General features: G+C 36.0%; 1 protein-coding gene across 2 annotated transcripts in view; it reads right to left on the minus strand.

Moving 5' to 3' along the window:
• LOC145285846 (advillin-like) overlaps positions 1-26393 on the minus strand; it is a 186889-nt gene that overhangs the window by 122879 nt on the left and 37617 nt on the right. The window contains exons 1-2 of one of the 2 annotated variants that reach the window (XM_080134288.1): positions 25694-25832; positions 884-972 (exon numbers count right to left, since the gene is read on the minus strand). In XM_080134288.1, the coding sequence (XP_079990414.1) occupies positions 884-972; positions 25694-25712 (108 nt within the window). In that variant the 5' untranslated portion in view covers positions 25713-25832. Of the gene's footprint in view, positions 1-883; positions 973-25693; positions 25833-26393 lie in introns of those variants that run through there. The other variant, XM_080134287.1, reaches the window with a different exon arrangement.

Genomic DNA, 26393 nt, shown 5'->3' on the forward strand with positions numbered 1-26393 from the left:
CATTCTCTTTGTTTTACAAAGGAATTTAACCTACTTGTTAATTCTCTAATCGATATTTTTATTATGCATTCTTTCTAAGAATGTGAATAGATTTTCCAGTCAAATTTTATTCATAAAATATTTTAAAGGAATGAGCAATTTAACTGGACATTCCATTTAAAACCTATTGTTCTTTAAAACTTATCTACAGGGTTCGATCCTCGTTTTATCTTATATCATTTTCATTTAACTAATTCTCTTTTTTTTACTTACATGAAAAAGGTACAGCCCTTTTCATGTAACAGATGTGTGTGTTTGTAATAAAATAATCAGCTTAGACAATATAAGTTATTATTTTAGTAAGGTGTGCGATATGGTAAGTTACAAATGATGAAAAATTATTGACGTAATTAGTACCATATTCAATAATTATGAAAAATTATTGTCGAACATAGTACCATATTCAATAATTATGAAAAATGATTAAATGTGAGTTAATTGATAGTTGTTTTTTGATGAAATAAGCAGCCCATACAATATAACAAATTTATTATTTTAGTAAGGGGATGGACGATAATGTGGGTTAAAATTATGAAAAATTATTGTCGAACATAGTAACATATTCAATAATTATGAAAAATGATCAAATGTGAGTTAATTGACCGGTGTGTTTGTAATGAAATAATCAGCCCAGGAAATATATCAAAGTTATTATTTTAGTAGGGGGGGGGGCGATACAGTTTTAACAAAAGGGCTAGAATAATATGATTGCACCTTCCTTCATGCTGGAGAGAACACCCACAGAATGCCCAGCAACAATATATTTCATATGAAAAATGCAGCTGTGGAATTTCCACAGGTCCCGCTAGCAATAGATGAATATATAATTTGAAAATATACTTACTTCAATTCTCCAAATGTTGATATAAGGTGGGCCGTCTTTAATATTCTTTGGTACATGGCGAAAAGCTAATTCCACTGGATTGTTCAAAGCTGGAAGTAAAAGATGAAAGAAAGATGATGCGAGAAATCGTCGTTATTATTTACTTATTTTAGCGAAGAAAATTTTTAAATCCATTTAATCAATTGAGCCCCCCCTTTTTTTTTTTTAATTCTGACCACTTTATGTAATTCAAGCTGCAAACTGAACAAAAATTTGTCAATTTGATATGTTTACCGTCTTCATTCATATAACCATACAAAAAACGACAGAAAATAAACGAATATGGTTAAGTAAGATTTTTTTCTTTACAGAAATCGCTCCAGACAAGGTATGAAGCAACTTGATGTAAGAAACTAAAATAAAATACTACTTCAAGGTCAAAACTAGCCAATGCTAGATGCTAGATAGATAGATTCCAACCCAGAAAAGTAATTCCCCCCGCCTCTTTTTGTTAGAAACATCGGTCATGGGCAGTGAGAACCAAAGTGATGTGAAGATTTTTAAGGCTGCTGAAAGTAAACCCCAAATTCACTGTTTACTCTCCATAGGATCAGGATTTAATCAAGAGAATAAAACAAAGTGTTGACGCCATTATGAAAAAAAATACATTTGTTACAATTTATAAAAGAAATGTGAAGAGAAAATTTTTCTTTAATCGTCAATTCACCACAAGCAAGGCATAGAGCCACTTATTCATGAGGGGATACTATTTGGGACCAGATTTGCAGGGATATTATTTAGGGAGTTGGGCAGTGAGATGTCTGTTTACATTACATTTGAATTTCTGCATGTAAGTACAGCCAGGAAAGCAGGGGTCCGGGAGGGAATTCCAAAGTGCAGTAGTCTGAAGGAAAAAGCTATCCAAGTAGAAGGCTTTCCAGCATCTAGGAATCTTTACAGTGTAGAGGCTGGATTTTGCTGCCTGTCGGGTTTGTTGAGGGGATTGTCGTTGAAGAGGGTACTAGTGCTTTGAGTTTATCAGAACAATTGTCATTGAAATACTTTTAAAACAGGCACAAGGATGCTACGTTTCAGTGATAAAGGTTTTGGAAAAGCTAGAGGCGGTCATAATCGCCAAGAATAAGCACCACCCCTATGACCTCTTTAGATTTGAAAAATAGCCACACTTTTTTTGTTATCCTTTTCAGATCAACGAACCTTTCGGTCACGGTTATGGTTTTTGATGTAATTTCAAGTGAGGGCCACACCATGCTACCTCATATCTTTGAAGTCGACTTGAAAGTAAACAGTGTAAGTAAGTGCATCTGGATGTGCTAAAGAGAGTGGTAAGCCTTTGGTGCAATCAAGTGGCTGCTGGCAGACCCTGCGTGTGGCATCAGGACTCAGCACCGGCCCACGTCCTAAGAGACCCAGGCTTGGCTTCAGAGGGAGTGCTACGATTTTGACCTCTTCTCTCACTCCCCCCCCTCCTCCCCTGACCTGAACTCACTGGACTACTTTGTTTGGTCATATGTCGAGAACATCACCAATATGACTTCCACAATACCAAAGCCAGCTTAATCGCTGCCATCCACCAAGTATTCGCTGAGCTCCCACCGGTGCTTGTGGAAAAAACATGCTCCCAGTTCCGGACCCATATCGACACAGTGATTGAGGCAATTTGTTGTGTTTTGCATTATCCCGATAAGTCTCCTCTTAAAAAAATATCTCCAATTCTTTTTTGGGAAGTGATATACAAATTACCATTAGTATATAAAGCGATGCTCTTTGTGTAAACAAATTGAGGTTAGGTATTTGTACAATGTCAAAACATTGTTAATTCACTGCCCACATAGCAGTAGACATATAGCACAACTGTTAGAAGCTCCGACTGTCATTTGGGCGATCAGGTTTCGATCCTGGCTTGAGGTTGTTGCTTGCCGCACTGATGAGCTGTGAAACAGTGAAACAGTACTGTATGTGGATAACTATATATATATATATATATATATATATATATATATATATATATAAATATTATTCATGTTCACCTCAAACAAGACATATTGCTACTTGGACATAAGGGGCTACTATTTGGGACCATGTTTAGGGGAGATGAGTGAGATATTGGTTTATGTTACATTTAAACTTCTGCATGGAAAGCAGGTAGCAGGAAAGGAATTCCAAAGTCTAGCAGTTTGAGGAAAGAAACTATTAGAGTAGAAGGACTTATCGAGGGGTATGTACGTCAGGGGAGTACAGGAGCGATGAGTTCATCTAACCATATTCTATTATTCTATAGAATACTTGTAAAACAGGCACAGGGATACAAAATTGCAGCGATGGGACAGGGGTTGGAGCTTAGTTGACAGTACGAGACCTATTAGATTGAATACTCTTTTTTGACGGACTGACTAGCGCTAGATGCACCAGCCCAGATGTAGCATGCATAGGCGAATGGTGGCCTTGTAGAGGTATAGGATACTTTCAGGTGCAAATAATCTTCTAGCATGATAGAGAGAACCCACCTTCTTTGCAGTAGCCTTCACAATGTGCTCAATGTATTTGTTCCAGTTCATATTGCCTATGAATGTTAAGCCAAAGAGTTTGAAGGAAGAATTCTCAGGTAGGGTGTTATTAGTCATGGCTATCAGAGGTTGGGAAGGCTTCTTGTAATTATTAAAGGAAAGCAGCTTAGTCTTAGTAGCATTAAATGTTACCATTCATTTACGACCCCATTCCACTACGGTTTGGTGATCGTTTTCTAAGGATTCTTCCATTTCTTTAGATATATGTACATCCATTTTTCCCTCATGCTTGTTATAGAGTGTTGTATCATTGCCAAATATACCAATCTCAGACACAATATTCTCAGAGAGGTCATTTATGAATATCAGGAATAATAATGGCCCAAGGATCGACTCCTGAGGCACTCCCGCATTAATATCATGCTGTTTGGATATACATCTATCAAAGACAACCTCAATGATCCTGTTGTCTAAGAAAGATCTAATTATATTTAGTATTCGTCCAGTTATATCATACGCTTTAATTTTCATTAGGAGCTCTTAATGCTAGATTTTGTCAAAGGCTTTGGATATATCCAGGGCTACAGCCCTGGCTTCCCCCACTTTATCCAGTGCATGGTATATGCATTCAAAGATTACTGTTAAAATATGTGCAGTAGAATAGGATTGCCTAAATCTATAATGTCGATTAGAGAGAAGATTAACTTTTGAGGGGTGGTTGGTTTTGGCTGGTTGTTTTTGTTTTACGGCATATCAACACTTTTCAGGTTATTTAATGCCGAAACCAAAGATTTTGAGAAATTTTTTTAATAGAATATATTTGTTTTTTCAAGTCCGTTTCTATTTAACCCATAGTTAGGACCCTAACAGGTTCTACCACTCTGGGTCAGAGTGGACCTGGGAGTAATGGCAATTAAAAGGTGGCTCCACACTCCCCAAGGCCCGCAAGCTGGAGCCTCACCATCGGATATACAGGGTGGGCCAAAATAAGGGTCCTATCTTTAAATTTGAATAACTTCCACAAAATAAAAGTTAAACTCACCAAACTTTATGTGTGTGTAGACTGACCCTTCCGAAATTTTTTTGAAATAAACAAAACAAATTTTGGCTGAAAAACACTTCTTAAAACTTACATGAATTTATGAATTTTTAAAAATAGGACCCTTATTTTGACCCACCCTGTAGTTTAAAGTCACATCCAGGACCTTGAGGGGTGGTGAACTAGTTCTTGATTGATTAAAGATTTTAGTGAAGAGGAGTAAGACACTGATAGGGCAACTGATGGAGGCGAATCACTGGGCAAACAGTTATACTTTCTCGGTTGCTATGCATGCGACCTTCTGATTGTTTGATAGTGGAGGAATTACTGATTATCTTTTGTTCACTACACTATTATAAATTTTCCAGAAATCACAAATCCCTATCTTTTATGAGTCTATGCGTTTCCAGATTATTTCAGCATGCCTTCTTTTGGCTGTGGTTATTTTACTCTTACAATGATTTCTAGCATCTATAAATTTTTGCCTATTTCTACCTGACTTATGACGTATGAACCGGCGGAATGTATGCTTTTTTGTGCACAATTTGAAGTGAATTATAAGGGAGAGTTGGGCTTGCTATAGTGTTGAATATTGGCCGGGGCAACATTGGAAAATATCGGATGTATGTGCACACAAGCAATGCTAGATATTGGTCAATTGCTGAGCAATGACGTCAACCTACATTTCGATTAAGAGTTGGGGTCCTGGAAAATGACTTAAAACTGAAACAATGGGACGTCCTACATTCTAACCTGGATTGGAATATCAACCAAAGACAATGAATATTCTAAACTGAAAGAATGTCAGTATAAAGAAAGCAATGCAGAGATCAACACACAGAGTTAAGAGCTGTCGAACAGTGAGTGACATTTCTGAGTCGCCTCATACACCACAATACCTACACACCTATAGCCGACCAAAACATATATTGTTCGCCCTCTCTCTTATATCTGCGTCGAGTTGATGTGTAAATAAATTGTATTGTTTTGATTTAAATGATTCGTTGTTGTGAATTTAACCCCCCCCCCAAAAAAAAACAAAAAAAACAAAACAAAGTGTATATAATTTCGCCCGTGTTTGACAAAAGTGCAACCAGAAATTCTATAGACGCTACAACTGTTGTATACATCGGTTATATGGATCAGACTATAATACTTCCGTGTGTGAACATTTGTTTGCACCATTTGGTTGCCTCATTGGCACACTATTAAATATTAAATGGAAGACGAGGAATAAAAGTTACATATAACTTTATTATATCATCAGAACAATAAGGAAAAGTTAAGGGGAAATTAAGCCAAAAAATCCCATTAGGCCTTGGCATTTCGAAGCTAAATGCTTCTCATCAGGAGAGAGAAGGGTCAGAATTATACAAAATGCAAATATAGAAAAAAAAATTTAATGACATTTAGAATGAAGGAATAGGGTAATGTGGTAAATAATAATTAAAAGTAGGGCCAACATATAAGGGTAAAATGGAAGACTAGAATATATGTAGGTTATATATATATATATATATATATATATATATATATATATATACAAATGACAAAAGTCTATATTTAAAATTTCATGATAGTGACCATCTTACAATTTATTCCTTTAATTACATTAACATTTACAATTCTTTACAGTGACTGTTTCGTAGCGCAAAATCATTCATTTAATTATTACATCAATCAATGAATCTATTTCGCCCTTAACTCATCAAAAAGAAATAGCACCTATCAATCCACAAAAAGAAAGTAAAATGCATTTGGGCATGATTACAAAATTCAAAAATTGGAAGAAAGTTGCAATGATCTTGTGTTTTATCTTTTATGACGCCATTTTGAATTCACAAGTAAAATCACTAAAATTTAAATATTTGTATTAATAAATTGAGCTTCATAAATTAAGGGTTAGTAAATAAAAAAAAAAGTGAAATATAATTGAAAAGATCATATTTCCACAGATATATGTCACTATGAAATAATGGGGATCATTAAAGAAAAGCCAATAATAGAGGAAGAAAGGAAAAAATAGGGAAGATAGGATAAATGGATAAAGAAGGGAAAGAGATAGAAACAATAAATAAAGGATACGGAAATACATATATAAAAAGATAAATAAACCGATCTAAGATAGTTTTCTAACCTTGTAACAATCACCCAACATAATTACCTTACAAAGAAGGGCGGGGAGATAGACTCAGTAAAAAGGGGATACAGAAATACATAAATAGATATAAATAGATTACAAAATAATACGATCTGAAAGTGAAGAAAGTGGGATTAAAAACATATAATATAATATAATATAATATAATATTAAATAATATAATATAATATTAAATAATATAATATAATATAATATAAAATAATATAATATTAAATAATGTAATATAATGTAATATTAAATAATGTAATATAATATAAAATAATATTAAATAATGTAATATAATATAATATAATATGATATTAAATAATATAATATAATATAATATAATATAATATAATATAATATAAAATATTGCTACTCTATGGCTGACTGGGATAGCTTCCGCACATTTATATCAGATCTACCTCTGCGTTCCATGTTTAAAAAGGATGTGTCCTCTATACTATCAGACCTGACTGAATGGTTAATTGCAGGTATAGACCGTTTCATACCCTCGAAAAAATTCCAGCAAAAACCTAACAGCCAGCTGTGGTTCTCTCCAGAATTTGCTCCTGGCATTGTGCATAGAAATCACTTTTTCCACTGCTTCCAACGTAATAGATGTATTGAGACTAAAGCTGCTTTCAGGACTGCCAGCAACCACTGTAAGAGAGTAATAAAAAATACAAGAGGGCTATATGCCCAGTCTGTCAAGTCCAAAGTAGCTGAGCAGCGGCTTGGTTCTCACCAGTTTTGGGAAATAGCAAACAAAAAAAAAACAAAAAAAAAACAAAAAATCCTGAACAGAAGCGTGTGCTCTATCCAAACTATCATCAATGGACCTGATGTACTCTCGTCAGCATCAGACAAAGCCAAACTTTTTGTCAAGAACTTTGCAGCTAATTCTAACCTTTGCGACCAAGGCTGCCAACCTCCAATATTTCCTCCTGTATCAGAAAACATGCTATGTGATATACAAGTATCTGTACATGATGTTGCCAAGCTAATCAAAAACCTTGATTCCAGTAAAGCGACTGGCCCTGACGGTATTCCAATTATAGTACTCAAAAGACTTCAACCAGAACTTGCGCCCATCCTTACAGAACTGTTTAAACTTTGTCTTTAGGAGAATTGCTTCCCGACACCCTGGAAATCTCATCAGTATGCCCTGTATTTAAGAATTCAGGTGATCGGTCATCTCCCTCACAGTTCAGGCCAATAAGTCTCCTGTGCGTTATGAGTAAGTTGCTGGAATCTGTTAAATACAGAAGTAATCAACCATCTTAGCAAAAATAACCTTCTTAGTGACATGCAATATGGTTTCCGTTCTGCTAGATCTACTGCAGATATGCTTACAGTTATATCTCATAGGATTAGCAAATCTCTCGACGGAGGTAACCTTTCAAGGACAATTGCTCTTGACATATCAAAGGCCTTTGATAGAGTATGGCATAAAGGTTTACTTCACAAGATCTCCAGCTATGGTATAGCTGGAAATGTCTTCTCAATTATTAAATCATTTCTCTCTGATAGGTTCATAAGAGTAGTGGTTGATGGGCAGAAATCAGAAGCTCTTAGTATTAATGCTGGAGTCTCTCAGGGGTCCATCCTGGGCCAAACTCTCTTCCTGATCTATATTAATGATCTTCCAAATCACATCTTTACATCATTCGTAGACATCTATTCTGATGACACTACTATCTATGGTAGCACATCTAAGACCGTAAATGACCAAGTTCTCTCTGATTCTCTCTCCTCTGATCTTGAGCAAGTGGTACAATGGGGAAAGAGGTGGCTTGTTACTTTTAATGCATCTAAAACCAAGCTTTTATCTTTACATCATCAACGCTCTGATCTCCATCTGGCATCAATTGAAATGAGTGGCTCTTGTCTTGTGGAGGCCTCAAGTTTTGACAAGCTTCTGGGCTTAACCTTTACTCCTGATCTTAAATGAAACACATACATTAAATCCGTTGCCAAGGCCGAATGGTGGGATCCTTCTATGGATCCAGTAAATATCTCACTGCTGATGCAATTTTCTATCTATATAAAAGTCAGGTACGTCCAAGGATGGAGTACTGCTGTCACATCTGGGCAGGAGCTGCTAAAAACAGTCTATCCTGCCTTGATAGAGTTCAAAATAGACTTTGTAGCCTCTTAGGGGATGTCCTTTTCTCTTCCCTGCAACTTCTATTTCACAGAAGAAATGTTGTGAGTTTGTCTCTGCTTTATCGTTATTTTCATTGCCGGTGCTCGGCTGAGCTCCATTCTATGGTCCCCTCTCGCTAAACTTTCACAAGAAACACCTGTCTAGTAGAAAACACTATCACTAGTTTCCCTCACTCATTATCTGTGCCTAAACCTAAGCGTAGATTCCATGAGCAAAGCTTCTTTCTTAGAACTGCACGCCTATGGAATTGTCTTCCGTTTTTCTGCTTTCCAGCTGACTACAACATGGTTGTCTTCAAATCTAATGTAAACAAGTTTTTGTATAGCCTTTCCATATATATTAACAAATTTACTGAATCTCCATTACTAACAATTACTATATTGTCCAATTTCTACTGTACACGCTTTAACCCTTATCCTCGAGTGGCCTCTTGGCCTTGATAAGTGGTGATGTCTATGTAAAAAAAAAATATAATATAATATAATATAATATAATATAATATAATATTAAATAATATAATATAATATAATATAACATAATATTAAATAAAAATAAAATGATACAGATTCCAGGGAAGTCTAGGGTCCGGAGAGCTAATAATATTGTAACTATTTACAAATCCTTCACTGGAACTTGTATTGTTTTATTTTTTATATTATATTATATTATTTTATATTATGTCATATTATACTATATTATATTATTTTGTATTATTTTATATTATTTAATATAATATTATATTATATTATATTATTTTATATTATATTATTTTATTTTTAACATTTTCTGAACATGTTTTTAATCCCACTTTCTTCACCTTCAGATCGTTTTTTTTTTTTTACACAGTAATCACCACTTATCAAGGCCCGGAAGCCACTCAGGGATAAGGGTTATTGCAAGTACATTACGTTAGTGTGGAGATTTGATGAAGTGTTTAATTAAGGGGGCGGTTCATTAGGAATTTGTTAACATTGGACTTGAAGACATCCAAGTTGTAGTCCGGATGGAAGCAGGCAGACGGAACAGAGTTCCACAGGCGTGCAGTTCTAAGAAATTATTATTTTAGTATTATTTTTAAATCTTTTTATATCTATTTATCTATTTCTGTGTTCCTTATTTACTGTGTCTATCTCCCCACCCTTCTTTATAAGGTAATTATGTTGGGTGATTGTTACAAGGTTAGAAAAATATCTTAGATAACTGCCTCAGTTTAAAAGCATTCACATACCACATTTATTTACAAGGTTAAAAACAACAATTTTCAATAACTGTTTCAGTCTAAAACCACGTTCTGTTACCAATAAGAAACCAGAATTGTTCAATAAAAATATTGAATCTTTTAGCACTCCAGCACACATATTTTTTGTCACATAATTTTTTTAGGTAAAAAAAAGATCTTTTGTCCTTTTCCTGCAAAATTATAAAGTCTGAGACTTGCACAGAAAAGCTACCCACCAAAAACTCTTCATCTCCAGGAATTGTATAAAAAAGATACCTATCGAAAACTCTTAATCTCCAGAACTAATACAGAACAGCTACCCACCAAAAACTCTTTATCTCTACAGGTCTATCCTTTGACCTTTATTATTCCTAATATTCATAAATAACCTCCCTGACAAAATTGTCTCTGAGATGGGTATATATGCTGATGACACTACACTCTATAATAGGCATGACAGGAAAAAAAAAATGAACACATATCTAAAGAAAGGGCAGAAACATTAGAGGATGCCTTCCAATCTGTAGTGGAATGGGGACAAAAATGGATGGTCACATTCAATGCTGCCAAGACTAAACTTGTTTCCTTCAATCACTACAAGAAACCTTCTCTACCACCAATAGCAATGGCCAAAGACTCATTATCTGAAAATACATCTTTTAAACTCCTCGGCCTAACGTTCATAGGAAACATGAGTTGGAACAATGACATTGAGAGTATTGCCAGGACCGCTGTGAAAAAGGTGGGTTCTCTCTACCGTGTTAGAAAGCTACTAATGCCCAAAAGTATCCTGTACCTCTATAAGGCCACCATTCGCTCATGTATGGAGTATTGTTGTCATATTTGGGCTGGTGCACCTGTTACTAGTCTCTCACTTCTAGACAGGGTTCAAAAGAGAGTCGCCTGAGTTGTCATCTAAGCTTCAGGCTCTGTCCCATGGACGGAATGTTGGGTCCCTTTGCCTGTTCTACAAGTATTTTAATGGTGAATGCTCTGACGAACTACAAGCACTTGCACCCCCTCAACGTGAATACTCCTGACAAACTCGAGAAGCAGCAAAATCCCACCCCTTCACAGTTGAGATCCCTAGATGTAAGAGAACCTTCTACTCCAGTAGTTTCTTCCCCAGAACTGCTAGACTTTGGAATTCCCTCTCGGGTTCCTGCTTCCCTAACTGTACTGACATGCAGAAGTTCAAGTGTAACGTGAACCAACATCTTGCTGCCCAACTCCCTACATAGTACCCCTGTAGCTTATGTCCCTGATAGTAGCCCCCTACATCAAAGTGGCAATGTGCCTTGTTTGGGGTGAAAATGTGATAAAAAAAATTGTATAGAAAAGCTACCCATCGAACATTCTTCATCTCCAGGACTTGTACAGAATAGCTACCCATTGGAAACTCCTTTGGAATTAAGTCAATTCAAGATGTATAAACACATTCTTAACATGTTAACTATTCTCTTCTTTCACCTAATAAATTAATAAACAAAAGATATTTAAAAAAAATGCCGTCGTTTGTAACAGCAATGAAAAACAAACAAATTAAATAAAAACACCCACATTTATCTGTAAATGTACATGCTTAATCAGATTTTAGTATTTCTGTCGTTTACGGACCATGCTGATTTTTTAATAGGATTTTCAAGTTACATTCCATTTTTATGATATCTTTCATTTATTAAATTGTTAGGTGAAAGCACAGAATATGTAAAGAATTAGTTTCTAACTAATAATGTTTGTATTTCAGCATGATCTGTAAAATTCAATGTTCAACTCTAATTCTTTTAACAAATTTCATTCAATTAAACACTTTTATCCAATTAGAAAAATATCATATAAAATAAGGTCAATCTTATCCTGTTCCAGTTAATACCATAGATCAATGTACACAAGCAGAATCACACTGAGCAGGTAATTTCTTGAGGTAATCTACTTGCGTGGGCAACGTCAGGATACGGGTCAGCTAGTGATATATATCTATATTATATTATATTTCTCTTAGATTGCCTGTATGTTCTACTTTTTCTGGGAAACTAGTTGGCCAATTTGGTTGGAATTTTATATGAACTTCTGTTATGATAAGGTGCAGTGAACTAAGTATTATAATATCCGTTTGATGCCGAGTTAGGGATCAATATAGATCAATAATATTAGTATTTAATATAAAAATGAGCCCGAATTTAACAATACTAAACCATCAATTTGGTATAAAGCACTAATTCTAAGTCAACGGGCTATAACTTTTGCCCATTTTTAACGGAACAGTCTAGTGATGCATATGATTAGGCTAGACATGTGATATATATATATATATATATATATATATATATATATAAAATATATTTTAGTCATCGACATACAGACCTGTTTCGTTGTTTCACAACTCATCAGTGCCGCTAGACTAACACCTCTCCCAAGCCGAGGATCGAACCTAGAACCGTCGTGATGACAGTCGGCAGTCCTACCCCCTGACTACGGAATCGGTGGCCGAAATTAAACTATCCGAATGCGTATTTAAATAAACATCCGTCCGCTACTCGTAGAGGGCTCAAACGTTTTGTTTGTAAACAAATTGCGAGCTTCGCATTATTTCAGCTAAATTACGTAGTGTTATATTCCTAAATACTTAGGAAATAAAGACAAACGTGAGTTACACCGAGTGGTATGTGTAATGGGGTTTATTTATAATACAGAAACGTAAGGCTGCTCGCCTAAGGTAAATAGAAGTACATAGTAACAAGTATGGGGAAGAAAGTCTGATAATCAACACGTAAGACTATCCGTCTTACTGCGACTGCTTGTCTGCCGCTGTCTGCCAAACAGTCCAATATATATATACAGTTTGTAACCGGTGTATAGCCAGTTATGTTCCTTCACAACACCTCCCCCTGAAGCTGAAATCTTCCTGATTTTAGCTTAAATACCTCTTCCTTTTAGGGTCAGGGCTTAATCTCCTGGTAACTTTTCTCTTTCTTGCGCTTTTCCTTCTGGTCAGCGTTACCCGGGGTAAAGGTTTCTGTCCAGCCCGTATGGTTGGTTCAGGCGAAATATTCATTGTTTGCGGTACACACGCTGGTTTTGGTATATCAAAAATATCGCACAATGTTTCCATTGGTGTCTCTTCCACATTTGGAGACAGTCTGGGACGTATTTGATTTCTGTGTCTTTTGCAGACAAAACTTAATCCTTGGATGGTATAGACCATGCTCTCAATCCTTTTTTTGATAATACCTTCAACCCACTGATTTCGTCCATTTTGAAAATTTTTGAAATATACATTTTCACCTGGGGAGAAGCACTTGGTATTAAGGTTTTCTTTTTTGAAAACTTTCTTTTTCTCTGGTAGCAGCCTATCGAAGACAGATCTTATCTTTCTTGCAAACATTAGCTCAGCCGGGGAAGAATTGACATTATTATTAGGATTTGGTGTCACCCTGTAAATTGCTAAAAATGTTTGAATACATTGTTCGTCTGTGTCCGTAGTAAGATTTTTCTTAAGTGCCCTTTTAAACGTATCTACAAATTTTTCGGCCAACCCATTCGATCGTGGATGGTACACAGGTGTTGTCATATGTAGAATATTTAGTGAGTCACAGAATTCTTTGAATTCATGAGCAGTAAATGCTGTTCCATTATCGCTCACTAAGGTTTTTGGCACTCCAAAACGGCTAAAAATTTCATTAAGCGCACTCACAGTGTTTTTTGCTGTTGGATGTCTAAACTTAAATATTTCTGGCCATTTTGAAAAAGAATCTACAATAATCAAGTAAAAATAACCATTTATAGGTCCCGCATAATCAATATGCAGACGTGACCAGGGTAGGTCCGTCTTTGGCCATGGCGTCGTTTTTACTGGAGGATCTCGAGCTGCTAATTGACATCCTCTGCATGTCTTGACACATTTTTCAACTTCCTTGTCCATACCAGGCCAGTACACATATCCTCTCATAAGGGATTTCATTCTCGAAATGCCCGGATGACCTGTATGAAATTCCTTCAGAATTTTCCTCTGTAACGTTAGTGGAATTACGATCCTCTCACCATACATGAGCACATCTTCACAGATGGAAAAAGGCGTTGTTTGATCTACCTTTTTATTTTTTTTTATCCATCCCAATTGATTTTTCATTTTCTTAATGAAAATGTCATTTACTGCCTCTTTTTTTATTTTTTCGAAAGTTACCGGAAGTTCACGTATCATATTACACATTGAACTTGTACATTCACTTTCGTCTTTAAGCGCAGCAATTACCGTTTTTTCGAAACTTTCACTTCTTTTAGGGATCAACCGTGATAATGCATCTGCGTGTCCTAACTTTTTTGAGGATACATGTTCCATCTTAAACTGATAGTTTAAGAGGGTTACAGCCCATCGCTGTAATCGATTCGCAGTATGTGTGGGAATGCCTTTCTTTGATCCAAATATGGTAAGTAGGGGTTTATGGTCGGTCTGCAAAATAAAAGATCGTCCATGGAGAAATCGATTGTACTTTGTAATTCCAAATATTATCGACAGCGCCTCTTTTTCAATTTGGCTGTAATTTTTCTCCGCTGCAACCAACGTTCTTGAAGCATGGGCGATAGCTTTTGTCCTACCATCCTCATACTTGTGAAGTAATACAGCGCCAACACCGTAATCACTGGCGTCCGTTGCTAGTATTAGTTCCTTTTCTGGATTGAAATGTGCCAATGCTAAGTCTGACAGTAGACATCTTTTGATATTTTGGAAAGCAGATTCACATTCCTTATTCCAGTTCCATTTAACACCCTTTTTCAGTAACTCGTTAAGAGGAGCTCTTAAATTATGTATGTTTGTAAATTGCATAGTATTGAACTAATCCCAAAAACGATTTTAATTTTGTCACTGAATCTGGAGCAGGCATCTTTTCAATTGCTTCAGTCCTTTGTGGATCCGGTCTTCGACCCTCTTTGTCGATTATTTGACCTAGATATTTAATTTTTTTCATAAAAAAATCGCATTTTTCTGGGCTCAATTTAAAACCAAATTCCTGTATTCTTTTGAATACTTCTTTTACATGCTTCTTATGATCTTGCAAATTTTCACTTTTAATTAGGATATCGTCAAGATAGGCCATTGAAAATTCCAACCCTGCCAGCATCGTGTCCATAATTTGCTGGAAAATAGCAGGAGCAACCTTTAATCCAAAAGGAAGCCTCTTTAGCTTAAAAATGCCCTTATGAGTATTTATGCCTAAGTATTTGGAGCATTCATCGCTGATCTTAATTTGCAAGTAAGCATCTGAGAGGTCTATCTTAGAAAAAATTTTTCCTCCGTTAAGCTTAGAGAACAGATCTTCTGCGGACGGAAGGGGATAATTATGGTCCAATAGACAGTCATTTAAACCCGTTGAAAAATCTCCACAGACCCTTATTCTGTTATTTTTTTTCTTTACATACACGGTTGGACTTGCCCAATCTGTGTGGTTAACTTTTTCAATGACTTCCAGTTGTTGAAGTCTATCCAACTCTTTTTCGATTGCGTCCATCGCTGAAAAAGGCACATTCCTTTTAGGTTTGAATACTGGAGTGGCATTTTTCTTTAATTCAAATTTTGCCTCTGTCTTAATACAGAGTCCTAGTCCTTCGGCAAAAACATTGGGAAATTCAGTTTTCAAATCCTTCAGGAAGTCTTCCCTTTGGTTTGCTTTTTCTGCAGTTAAAACGTTACAAAACGAATTTATGGGTTTCTCCCATAAATTAAACAGGACAATCCAATCTACCCCAAACAGGCATGTATTCTTTCCTGGTACGACGTACACTTTGGATTTATGAGTCTGGTTAGCGAATGTCACTTTGCATTTTAATTCTCCCTTGAACTCTAATCTTTTGCCGCACACACTTCTCGCCGTCTTTCTAGTTTTCGTTAATTCAGGTCGACCTATCCTTTTCCATATATCTTCATTTATAATACTAATATCTGCACCGCTATCCAGAAGCAATGTAACCAGATGTCCATTTATCCGAACATCAACATATTTCCGTCTTTCGCAGCTTTTTTCTTTATTCATGCGAAGCGTATTTACATTATCGGTCCCTTGTCTTTTCTTCTGGGCACAGTATGTTCCCTTGTGACCTCTGAGACCACATTCATAACATATTTTGTTCCTAAACCAGCAGGTCTTATTGTTGTGTCTTAAACTACCACAACATTTACACTTTAGCTTTGGGTCTTTGTATCCTTTAAGGATCCTGTGTTCTTGGAACCTGGACTTTCTTGTGGTCCCTTGCCTTTTTACTTGCTGCACCTTAAAAATATTTTTCTCTTCAATGCGAGTGTTGTCTTTCTTTATGTTAATCAGACGTTGACACTCTTCAGTGACTTTTTGCAATGTTATGTTAGGATCCGCCTCCATAATTGTTAGGATCCGTGAACGTATATCTTTGTCCCTTGGTGCTGTGAGACCTTGTACAAAGATTAAACATTTAAATTGGTCTGCGGAAATTTCATTCAATTTAAATGATTCGCATAAACAGTTCACAGTGCAAGCATATTCTAGATAGTCTTCAGCTTCTGCCTTCTGAATGTTCAAACATTTGTATCTAGAGTGAAATAGGCTATCCCTTTTATCAAATATTTTCGACAAGGTACTAATTGTTTCCTCGAACGAAACCTCCTCCGGTTTTTTTGGTAGAATTAGATTTGCATACTTGGTGTTTTCATCAGTACCCAGTTTTTGTAGTAGCAGGGTAACTTTTTCCTCCTCGGTCCAGTCTAAACATCTTTTCGTAAAAATTGTTTCGTATCTTCTGTAGTATGCAGGGAAAGTAACACCAGTATCCGGGGAGTAACGAAATTCCGTTAGTGAATTTGAAATACCCTCGGCAGAAAAATTAGTCTTCTTCCCGGTCGACGTTAGAATTAGCTTTTCTAAATTCTTTTGCTGTGTCGACATTTGTCGTTGTAGTATGTTTGTTTGTTCTTGTTGTGCCTCTAAAGTTTTTTGTGTTCTTTCTTGTTGTTGTTGCAGCTGTTGCTGTAGCTGTTGTTGTTGAATTTGTTGTTGTTGTTGTTGTTGCGCTAAAAATTGTTGAGTCATTTTTGTCTGTTCCTGAATGCTAAGGGCTAGAGCCTTAGTTAACTCTGCTAATTGTTCCATGTTAGCTTCTAGTACAAAAATGTCTTTTCGAATTCTACACAATAATTCCAAAGAAAAATCGTAAATTTACGTATATCGTAAATTAGTAGCAATATGCAGACACAACACGTTTCAACAAAGTTCATCCATAGTAATTCAACAGGCTTTGTAAAATAATTCTTTTTTTTTTTTTTTTTTTTTTTTTTTCAACAACGTAAGTTCATACACAAAATATTTCTTACTTCCCACGACAAATAGTTCCAATTATTTATATAAAGGCAATAACAAACAATTAATTTTCCAAAAAAAAAAATATATGGCTGCCGTTCCCACGTGGCATAAAATGGTACAATAGTCGTTGTATTTATATTTTTTCTTTCGAAACTCGTAATCCTTTAGTGTAGTTTCGAATTCAACTTGCGACCATTTTTTTTTTTTTTTTTTTTACTTGTCACAATAAATATAAATTCCACTTTACCTTGAACATGTTTCTATAATTTCTTGTGAGTTCTTTACGAAGAAAAATCCGTACTTTTCGCTACTTTAGGTAGGAAAATTTTTTAAATTCATTGACGCACGTGGTCAAAAATCCTTGTGTAGTTTGTTTTTTTCGTAAAACAAAAAATCCTTGCATTGTACACAGTCCTTGGTACGGTAATTTATCTCTGTTAAGAGAAAGAACATCCTTTCGTCGCCATTGTTATATTCCTAAATACTTAGGAAATAAAGACAAACGTGAGTTACACCGAGTGGTATGTGTAATGGGGTTTATTTATAATACAGAAACGTAAGGCTGCTCGCCTAAGGTAAATAGAAGTACATAGTAACAAGTATGGGGAAGAAAGTCTGATAATCAACACGTAAGACTATCCGTCTTACTGCGACTGCTTGTCTGCCGCTGTCTGCCAAACAGTCCAATATATATATACAGTTTGTAACCGGTGTATAGCCAGTTATGTTCCTTCACAACACGTAGCGAGTAAGATAATTTACGAGAGTGCTCTACCAAAGAGGGGAGCTTTATAAAATATATTTTAGTCATCGACATACAGACCTGTTTCGTTGTTTCACAACTCATCAGTGCCGCTAGACTAACACCTCTCCCAAGCCGAGGATCGAACCTAGAACCGTCGTGATGACAGTCGGCAGTCCTACCACCTGACTACGGAATCGGTGGCCGAAATTAAACTATCCGAATGCGTATTTAAATAAACATCCGTCCGCTACTCGTAGAGGGCTCAAACGTTTTGTTTGTAAACAAATTGCGAGCTTCGCATTATTTCAGCTAAATTAAGTAGCGAGTAAGATAATTTACGAGAGTGCTCTACCAAAGAGGGGAGCTTTATAAAATATATTTTAGTCATCGACATACAGACCTGTTTCGTTGTTTCACAACTCATCAGTGCCGCTAGACTAACACCTCTCCCAAGCCGAGGATCGAACCTAGAACCGTCGTGATGACAGTCGGCAGTCCTACCCCCTGACTACGGAATCGGTGGCCGAAATTAAACTATCCGAATGCGTATTTAAATAAACATCCGTCCGCTACTCGTAGAGGGCTCAAACGTTTTGTTTGTAAACAAATTGCGAGCTTCGCATTATTTCAGCTAAATTAAGTAGCGAGTAAGATAATTTACGAGAGTGCTCTACCAAAGAGGGGAGCTTTATATATATATATATATATATATATAGTCATCCACATACAGTACTGTTTCGCTGTTTCACAGCTCATCAGTGCGGCTAGACAGGCAACTACCTCAAGCCAGGATTGAAACCCGACCGTTTGTACGGCAGTCAAGGCTCCTAACCATTACGCTATCGGCGGCTGCTTGAACGAGTAGTGAGTTTAACGATGTTTTGATATCGTTCGAAATACCTCCGCTCGATTTGTTTACACAAAGAGCGTCGCTTATATGCTAATGGTAATTCGTGTTTCACTTCTCAATATGCTCAACTCAAGGTGAGGAGCACTATAGTCATCCACATACAGTACTGTTTCGCTGTTTCACAGCTCATCAGTGCGGCTAGACAGGCAACTACCTAATTCAAACAATAGTGTTTGAATATATGGTTAAGTGGCAGTTTTAGTAATTTTGAACTGCTTTTAAGCTTCACCGCTCACTCATTTTTCGAACAAATTTCAAACAATTATTACAGTTTATAGATCACCTTCTCAGCTATATTGTGAAAAAAAAAATTCAATTTTCGATCAGTAAAACAAAAGTTATGATGAATTTTCTGGTGTTCAAAATCATAAAAAAACGTAAGAAGGTGAGCAACGTTTTTTATCACTGGTTTCCATAGTAACCCTGTCCTTTCAGCGACTACTGTTGCTACCAATTCACCGCTCTCGCGAAAAGAGAACTAATAAGTGAAACAGAGAGAATGAAAGCATGAAAGGGAGATAATTCGGCGATTTAATGAAAGCAGACGAGGGCCGTACATTGTTATTAGATATGAGTATGTTATGTCTATATGGGCAAAACAATAAGACTTAAATTAAACAAAGAACAAGTGAATTTACTGAAAACCTGGTAAAATCATATATTACAATAAAAAAGGTAATATGGTTAAGCTTAAACATGGAAAAGTAAAGGACTAGTTGTTAAAACTGGAAAAGAAAAGGACAAGATATTCTAGTAAAAAATATAATAAATTTATAACTTAAAATATTGCGGCATTAAGAATCTTTTTTAAAATTCAATTTATAACATTATATAATCAATTCTTAATGCTGCAATTTTTCTATTGCAATGTATATATACATGATATCATGATATAAATGATATATATACATGATTTGCTTATATCAAGTGTCTTTGAAATGATCTGATTGGGTTGACTTCAACATCATGGAAACTAAAAATGAGTAAAAAAAAAAAAGAAAGTAGACATTTAGAACCTTCAAAAGTATCGATAACAATTGCAGTCAATTTAATATAAAGAACCCTTGAGATGTATTGAGTTTTAAATTAACATTCTACTACTATTACTCCTCCTCCTCCTCCTCCTACTACTACTACTACTACTACTACTTATTATTATTATTATTACTACTACTACTACTACTAGTACTACACAATCCCATGGGACTCTGGATATATTGGGAAATCTGTAAGAAGGTTGGGGTGAAGTGTGCTGGAAAATGGTTTGAGGAGGTGCCTAATGAAATGAGAACAAGTGAGGATGACAAGGTAGAGGTATGGTGGAACAAAAGTGTCATAACGACCGAGCAATTGGAACATAATCGTCCGGATTTGGTCGTCATTGACAAGGTCTCAAAAAACTGGCAGATTGTAGACTTCTCAGTACCCTGGGACAGGAATGTGAGAGAGAAGGAGAATGAGAAGTGGAGCAATTATGCTCCATTGGCTTTGGAGATAAGGCGTATAAAACACAAATAATCCCGATCATAGTAGGTACGCTAGGAGTAGTATCAAGTCGTCTGGAAAGACAATTGAAAAAACTATGAATCCCCGATGTTTTTGGTGGTCTTCAGACCTCTGCTATTGTAGGTACCACCAACATCCTTAGGAAAACCCTTGATCTTTGAAGCTCCTGGTTTGGAGCCGGGATTGAGGGAAAACCTCTGAAAATGAATCCTATCTCTTTTCAGGGAGACGTTGATAAATGAAATTAGAATTGTAAACCTATAGGTTCCCAAACCAAATACACTAAATTTCATATAAAGAACTCTTGGAATGGCAGGTATAATATTATGAATATGTTGGTAAAATAAACATCGCTTTCTTTTTGTTTTTGATTAGTTATTTTATGGCAATTTTGGTAGAAACTGAAAATAATTTTACAAAACAACCTCACTTCAGAGAATTGAAAAAGGATGTATTATTTTGATTCTTCGGACTACTGTCATCATCTTGAGTGTTATTATCACAATGTTTTGATCAATGTAACCTTCGACCTTCATCAGGTGTATCTTGTCGAAGTCGTGGATGTTTCTGCTGAACTCGGGAATCTGCATGGAATTTCGTACAGAACCCTTTACTGCTAACTTTTTATGTTTTTGTATTTGTAACAAAAATATTTGGACTACTGTTCTCATCTTGAGTGGCATTTTCACAACGTTTCAGTCAACGTAACCTTTAACCTTCTTCAGGCGTATATTGTCGAACTCAGCAATCTTTCTGTCAATCACAGGAACCTGCATGGAATTTCGAACAAAACCATTTAATTCACAGGGGTAAAATGCTCTCGTTCTATCAGCCATGATCGGGTAGAAGTCTTAAGTAATTCGCCATTGTATTATTAGCATCATCCATAATTTTTTTATTTGGAAGCCACCACGTATCAAGGCTCGAAGGCCACTCGAGGATAAGGGTTAATGAATATAAGGTGGCAGTGTAGAAATCGTTAATGGTGTACTTAGAACTGAATTTAACTTAGTACTTTATCTGTTACATCACAGGTCTTTGCAGAAAACTCTAGTATGAATTTGGGGAGTTCTTCATTTTTTTCTTTTCTTTTAGATATAATTAGTTCTTTTTAGATGTTCAGTTCGATAATGTACACTTGAAAGTGGTCGGGGGTTACATCGGTGGAAACGTTGTGAGAATAGCACCCAGGGTAAGAACAGTAGTCTGAATAATCCAAATAATCCAAATAATAGATCTTCATCTAAAGAATTCAATAACACTGAAAAAATATTTTTTTTAATCTTATACTGACAGAACAATGTATCGCTTTATTGCAGGTCAATATTTTTTTTAATTTTGAAATTCCTACGAAACGCAGATAAGAGAAATTTGGTTCAATGGAAGAGCCTAACAAGGTGCCTTATTTCCCTGATTTTTGTGGAATTTGAACAAATATTTGAAAGTTGTGCTAATTTTTCTATTTTCTGATAATTTTAAGTGTGTGTATCACCTGATTGCAAATGTCTAAAAATGTATATTTTCGGTGATGAAACTTCATATTTCTATTTATATGAAATAAAAAACATAACAATTTTAACGAAAAACAAGAATGAATCTCACATTATTTTGTTTAAGGAAGTATTTATTTATCAACATAACTCCCATTCTTCAAAAGACCAGGGAAATAAGGCACCTTATTATGCTCTTCCAGTGAACCAAATCACACTTCTCTGCATTTCATAGCAATTTCAAAATTAAAAACTTATTGACCTGCAGTAAAGCGATACACAGGTTTTATAAGCGTAGAACATTTTTTTTTTGATTCAGATCAATATAAACCAATCAATTTTAAAGAGATTTCAAATAAGTCAATGTTTGATTACATTTGATAGGCAGAACCCCCAGTCGATTGGGTGACAGGTGTTAACAAAATGTAGTAAAACTACAACACTGTTTAAAGTGTATGAAATTTTAGACACGTTTACTCACTTCAGATCTTAAATGAATTGATTTAAATGCTTTTTATACCAAAGCGAATGCAATTATTCTTGATATGTTCACAGGGTCTAAGTTCTATTTTTAGTACCTATTTACAATGCCTCCTCACGAGGGCAGAGTTAGACACCAGAGTCGGGTAAATTTTCAGATTAGGTCCAACTCCACAATTTTCTTTTAAATGACGACTTTTATAAGTTTTCTACTATGCTGAATACGAAAATCGCATTGAAATTTGCAGAAATAAGTAGTTATCGAGATATAAAAAGTTGTATTATGCATTGTATTCTTTAGCGGCCATCTATTTTACGCGTGTGCACGCGCCATAAACAAATTTACTCAACTATGACTGACACTGCACGCGCGTAAAAAAGATGGCCGCCAAAGAATACAATGCATAATACAACAATTTCAATGCGATTTTCGTATTCAGCATAGTCAAAAACCTATAAAAGGTGTCATTTAAGAAAAAATTGTGGAGGTGGACCTAATCTAAAAAAAATACCCAGGGTCGTTTTTTAATATGGAGAAAACGAACAAAAATAAAAACTGTCTCAGTCGTGAAAGATTTCTCCTCCACTGAGAGAGAACAAGAAACTGAAATGCAGCATCTGAAGAACAGATACTACACTTTCACCTTGATCCGAAGGCCAATTCAGTAGTAGTAATATTAATGACAGCAATAGTATCAGCAGTAGTAGTTTATTTGATTTTAAATATATTCAAACAAGCAATTATTCATGAAACCAGAGTTAAAAATGGCCCCAATTAACGTTCTCCATCTCTCCTGAACACTAGTCCAGTCTTATAATCTCCACAAGCAATCATTTATGAAAATCAGACTTTTATATTTACAGTCTGCCTAAATTAAAATCGGTTGCTTTTTGTTCTTCTTGCCATAAAGAATCATAAAAGCAGTTGTAGTGCCTTGTCATACATTTTTTGTACCTTAATTTGTCGAATTATAATTACTAAAACCCATCAAGGTTCTGGTGAGAATCAACGAAAAAGGCAACATTAAGATTAGTCATATTCTGGTCATCTCTGCTTCTGGCATGTAATTGTAAATCTTTCAAATGAAGAAAACCTGCACACCCATCATTCCTAAGTGCGTTCTGGACCAAACCTTCTTCGACTTTGTATGCAATCACTGACCCTTGCTCTGTCAAGGGATAAAAACCTGCAATCTTGGAGGAGTAACGAATAGCTACAGTCACTAAGAAGGACTTTATGCAGATCAGACTAATCAGACACGTTGCGAGCCTATCTCTGCTGCATCATTATTTTCATGGCAAGTGCTCGTCTGAGCTCCAGTTTATGCCCCCCCCGCCAAACCTTCAAGAAAAGCACTCGTCTAACTGAATTTCTCCCAGTCTTTATCTGTGCTTAAACCTAAACGTAAATTCCATGAACAAAGTTTCTTTCTTAAAACTGTACACCTGCAGAACTCTTCCGTTTCCCTGCTTTCCCGCTGACTACAATATGGTTGCCTTCAAGTCCAATGTGAACAAGTTCCTGATGAGCCGTCCTTTAAGTAATATAATTTACCAAATTTTCAACTATCAACGATTACTACGATATTGTCTTACTGACTATTGTACACTCAAGTGGCCTCTTTTGATAAGCGGTAACTCCTTTGTCAAAAAAAAAAAAAAAGGTAAGATTTTTGTGGTCTCTCTTTAGAAGTCCACTTCGCTTACTCCTCCTCCCCCTCCCACCACCACCGCCACCACCATCATCATCATCATCATCATCATCAATGATAACAATAAAAACAACAAAGAGCAGCAGCAGAAGGAACGAATAGAAAAACAGTGCGAAAGAAATGAATACAAAAAGATTAGGATAATGCATATATGCCATTACCGTTTTAATATTTTTTCTTTTTAAATCTTTCGTTCACCCCAAATAAGACATATTGTCACTTGGATGGAAAAGGGCTACTGATACTATTTGGTACCATGTTTATGGAGAACTATGCAAGGAGATGAGCAAGATGTTGGTTCATATTACATTTAAAATCCTGCATGTTAGTACAATGAGGGAAGCAGGCAACAGAGCAGGGGAGGGGTCCAGGGGTCCAGAACTAGCTGTTCGAGGGAAGAAACTATTAGAGCAGAAAACTTTTTTGGCATCTAGGGATCCCCACAGTGAAGGGGTGGGATTTTTTTTGCTAACCGAGTTTGTTGGAGATATGTATGTTGAAGGAGAACAAGTATGATGAGTTCATCAAGTACAAAAATGCAACATTGTGGCGATGGGACAGGGGTTGGAGCTTAGTTGACAGTATGGGACCTATTAGATTGGTGATTCTTTTCTGGTCCCTGTCCAAGACGGAGAGGCTAGTGGTAGTATTATCAGATTGGGTTAGTATTCAGGAGAGTGGGATAAATGTATAAGATTTAGGGCCAAGACTAAGCTTATTTCCTTTAATTACAAGAAACCTTCTCAAACATCGATTTGCCATGGCTAATGATACACTATCTGAACATCTATCTACAAACTCCTATGTTTAATATTCACAGACAACATGAATTAGAACAAATACATTGAGGCAATTGCCAAGGCTGCTGCAAGGAAGGTGGGCTCTCTTTACCATGCTAGAAGGCTACTCACACCTGAGAGTATCGGTTTGCCCATGCATAGAGTATTGTTGCCACATCTGGGCTGGTGCATCTGCCACTAGTCTCTCACTCCTAGATAGGGTTCAAAAAAGAGTCGTTAACCTAATAGGTCCTGATTGTCAATTAAACTCAACCTCTGCCCCATCTCCGGAACGTGGCATCCTTGTGACTGTTTTGCATGTATTTCAATTGTAAGTACCCTGAGAAACTTTGAGCACTAATACCCCTCGATGGCAGCACCCTCGACAAGCAGCAAAATCCCACCCTCACACTGTAGAGATCCCTAGATACCGTAAAGCCTTCTACTGGAATAGCTTTTTCCCTCAGACTGCCGCACTTTGGAATTCCATCCTAAGTCCCTGTTTCCATGACTCTACTTACATGCAGAAATTCAAGTATAATGTAAATTGCCCAACTTCATAAATAGCATCACTGCAAATCTGGTCCCAAATAGCAGCCCCTCACGACTAAGTAGCCCTGTGCCTTATTTGGGGGTGAAACGTCAAAAAAAACAAAACAAAAAACAAAAAAAACAAAGAGGGTCTTCCTTATTTGCAAATGTTTATCCTACATTAGTTTTGAAAAAAAAAAGAAAGATTTTTTTCTTTTTAATAATTGAAAGAAAACGGAAGTGTCAGTACTTACATTTTGCAAAATGGTTCATGTTTTGTACCCAACTCTGCAGCCAAAGAACAATAAACTATTCCGTTGACGGTAAAAGATAAGTAGAAGAAAGTAGAAAACATCTGTTGCCAAATCTTGATCACGTGATCTTTTAACTTCCGATAAATTTACTTACGTTTGCAAAAAAGATTCGCTTAGATATGTATGCTTCGTCTTTGCATATTGATTCATTTTGCATTTTGGATGTGCATGCAGTGCTTGAAGGCCTCACATGCTTATATGATTACTAGCAGGGAGACCAGCTGTTGCCCGGAATTAAATGATGATCAACGAACGTTTTACACTCTCATATTTTTATTGTCGTTGAAATCGGTGAAATCTCCCATTTTTCAATCAAATCAAATGATTGCCTGCTCTACTCGAGTACCCATCGCAGTGTACCGGAAGGAAGCTTCACATATCTCCCTGCAGTGACTTAGTCCACAATGCACTGTAGAGAACCTACTACAGTAGAACCCCGGGATGCGGTGGCCCTAGGATACGTTTTTTTCAGGTTACGATATGGAATATGATGTTTTTTCGGCCCCTGGTTACGGTATTTTCCCCTTCTTATTCAAAATGTTATTTGATTATATACATGTGTATTATATAGTGTACTGTATTTTGTTACTAATTTTTAATATATACTGTATAAAATTTTGCTTAGGTGCCGCCATATGGC

The sequence above is a fragment of the Euprymna scolopes genome, chromosome 10 (genome assembly GCF_053919585.1).
Source record: "Euprymna scolopes isolate OS-2025 chromosome 10, ASM5391958v1, whole genome shotgun sequence".
In the NCBI taxonomy this organism is placed as follows: domain Eukaryota; kingdom Metazoa; phylum Mollusca; class Cephalopoda; order Sepiida; family Sepiolidae; genus Euprymna; species Euprymna scolopes.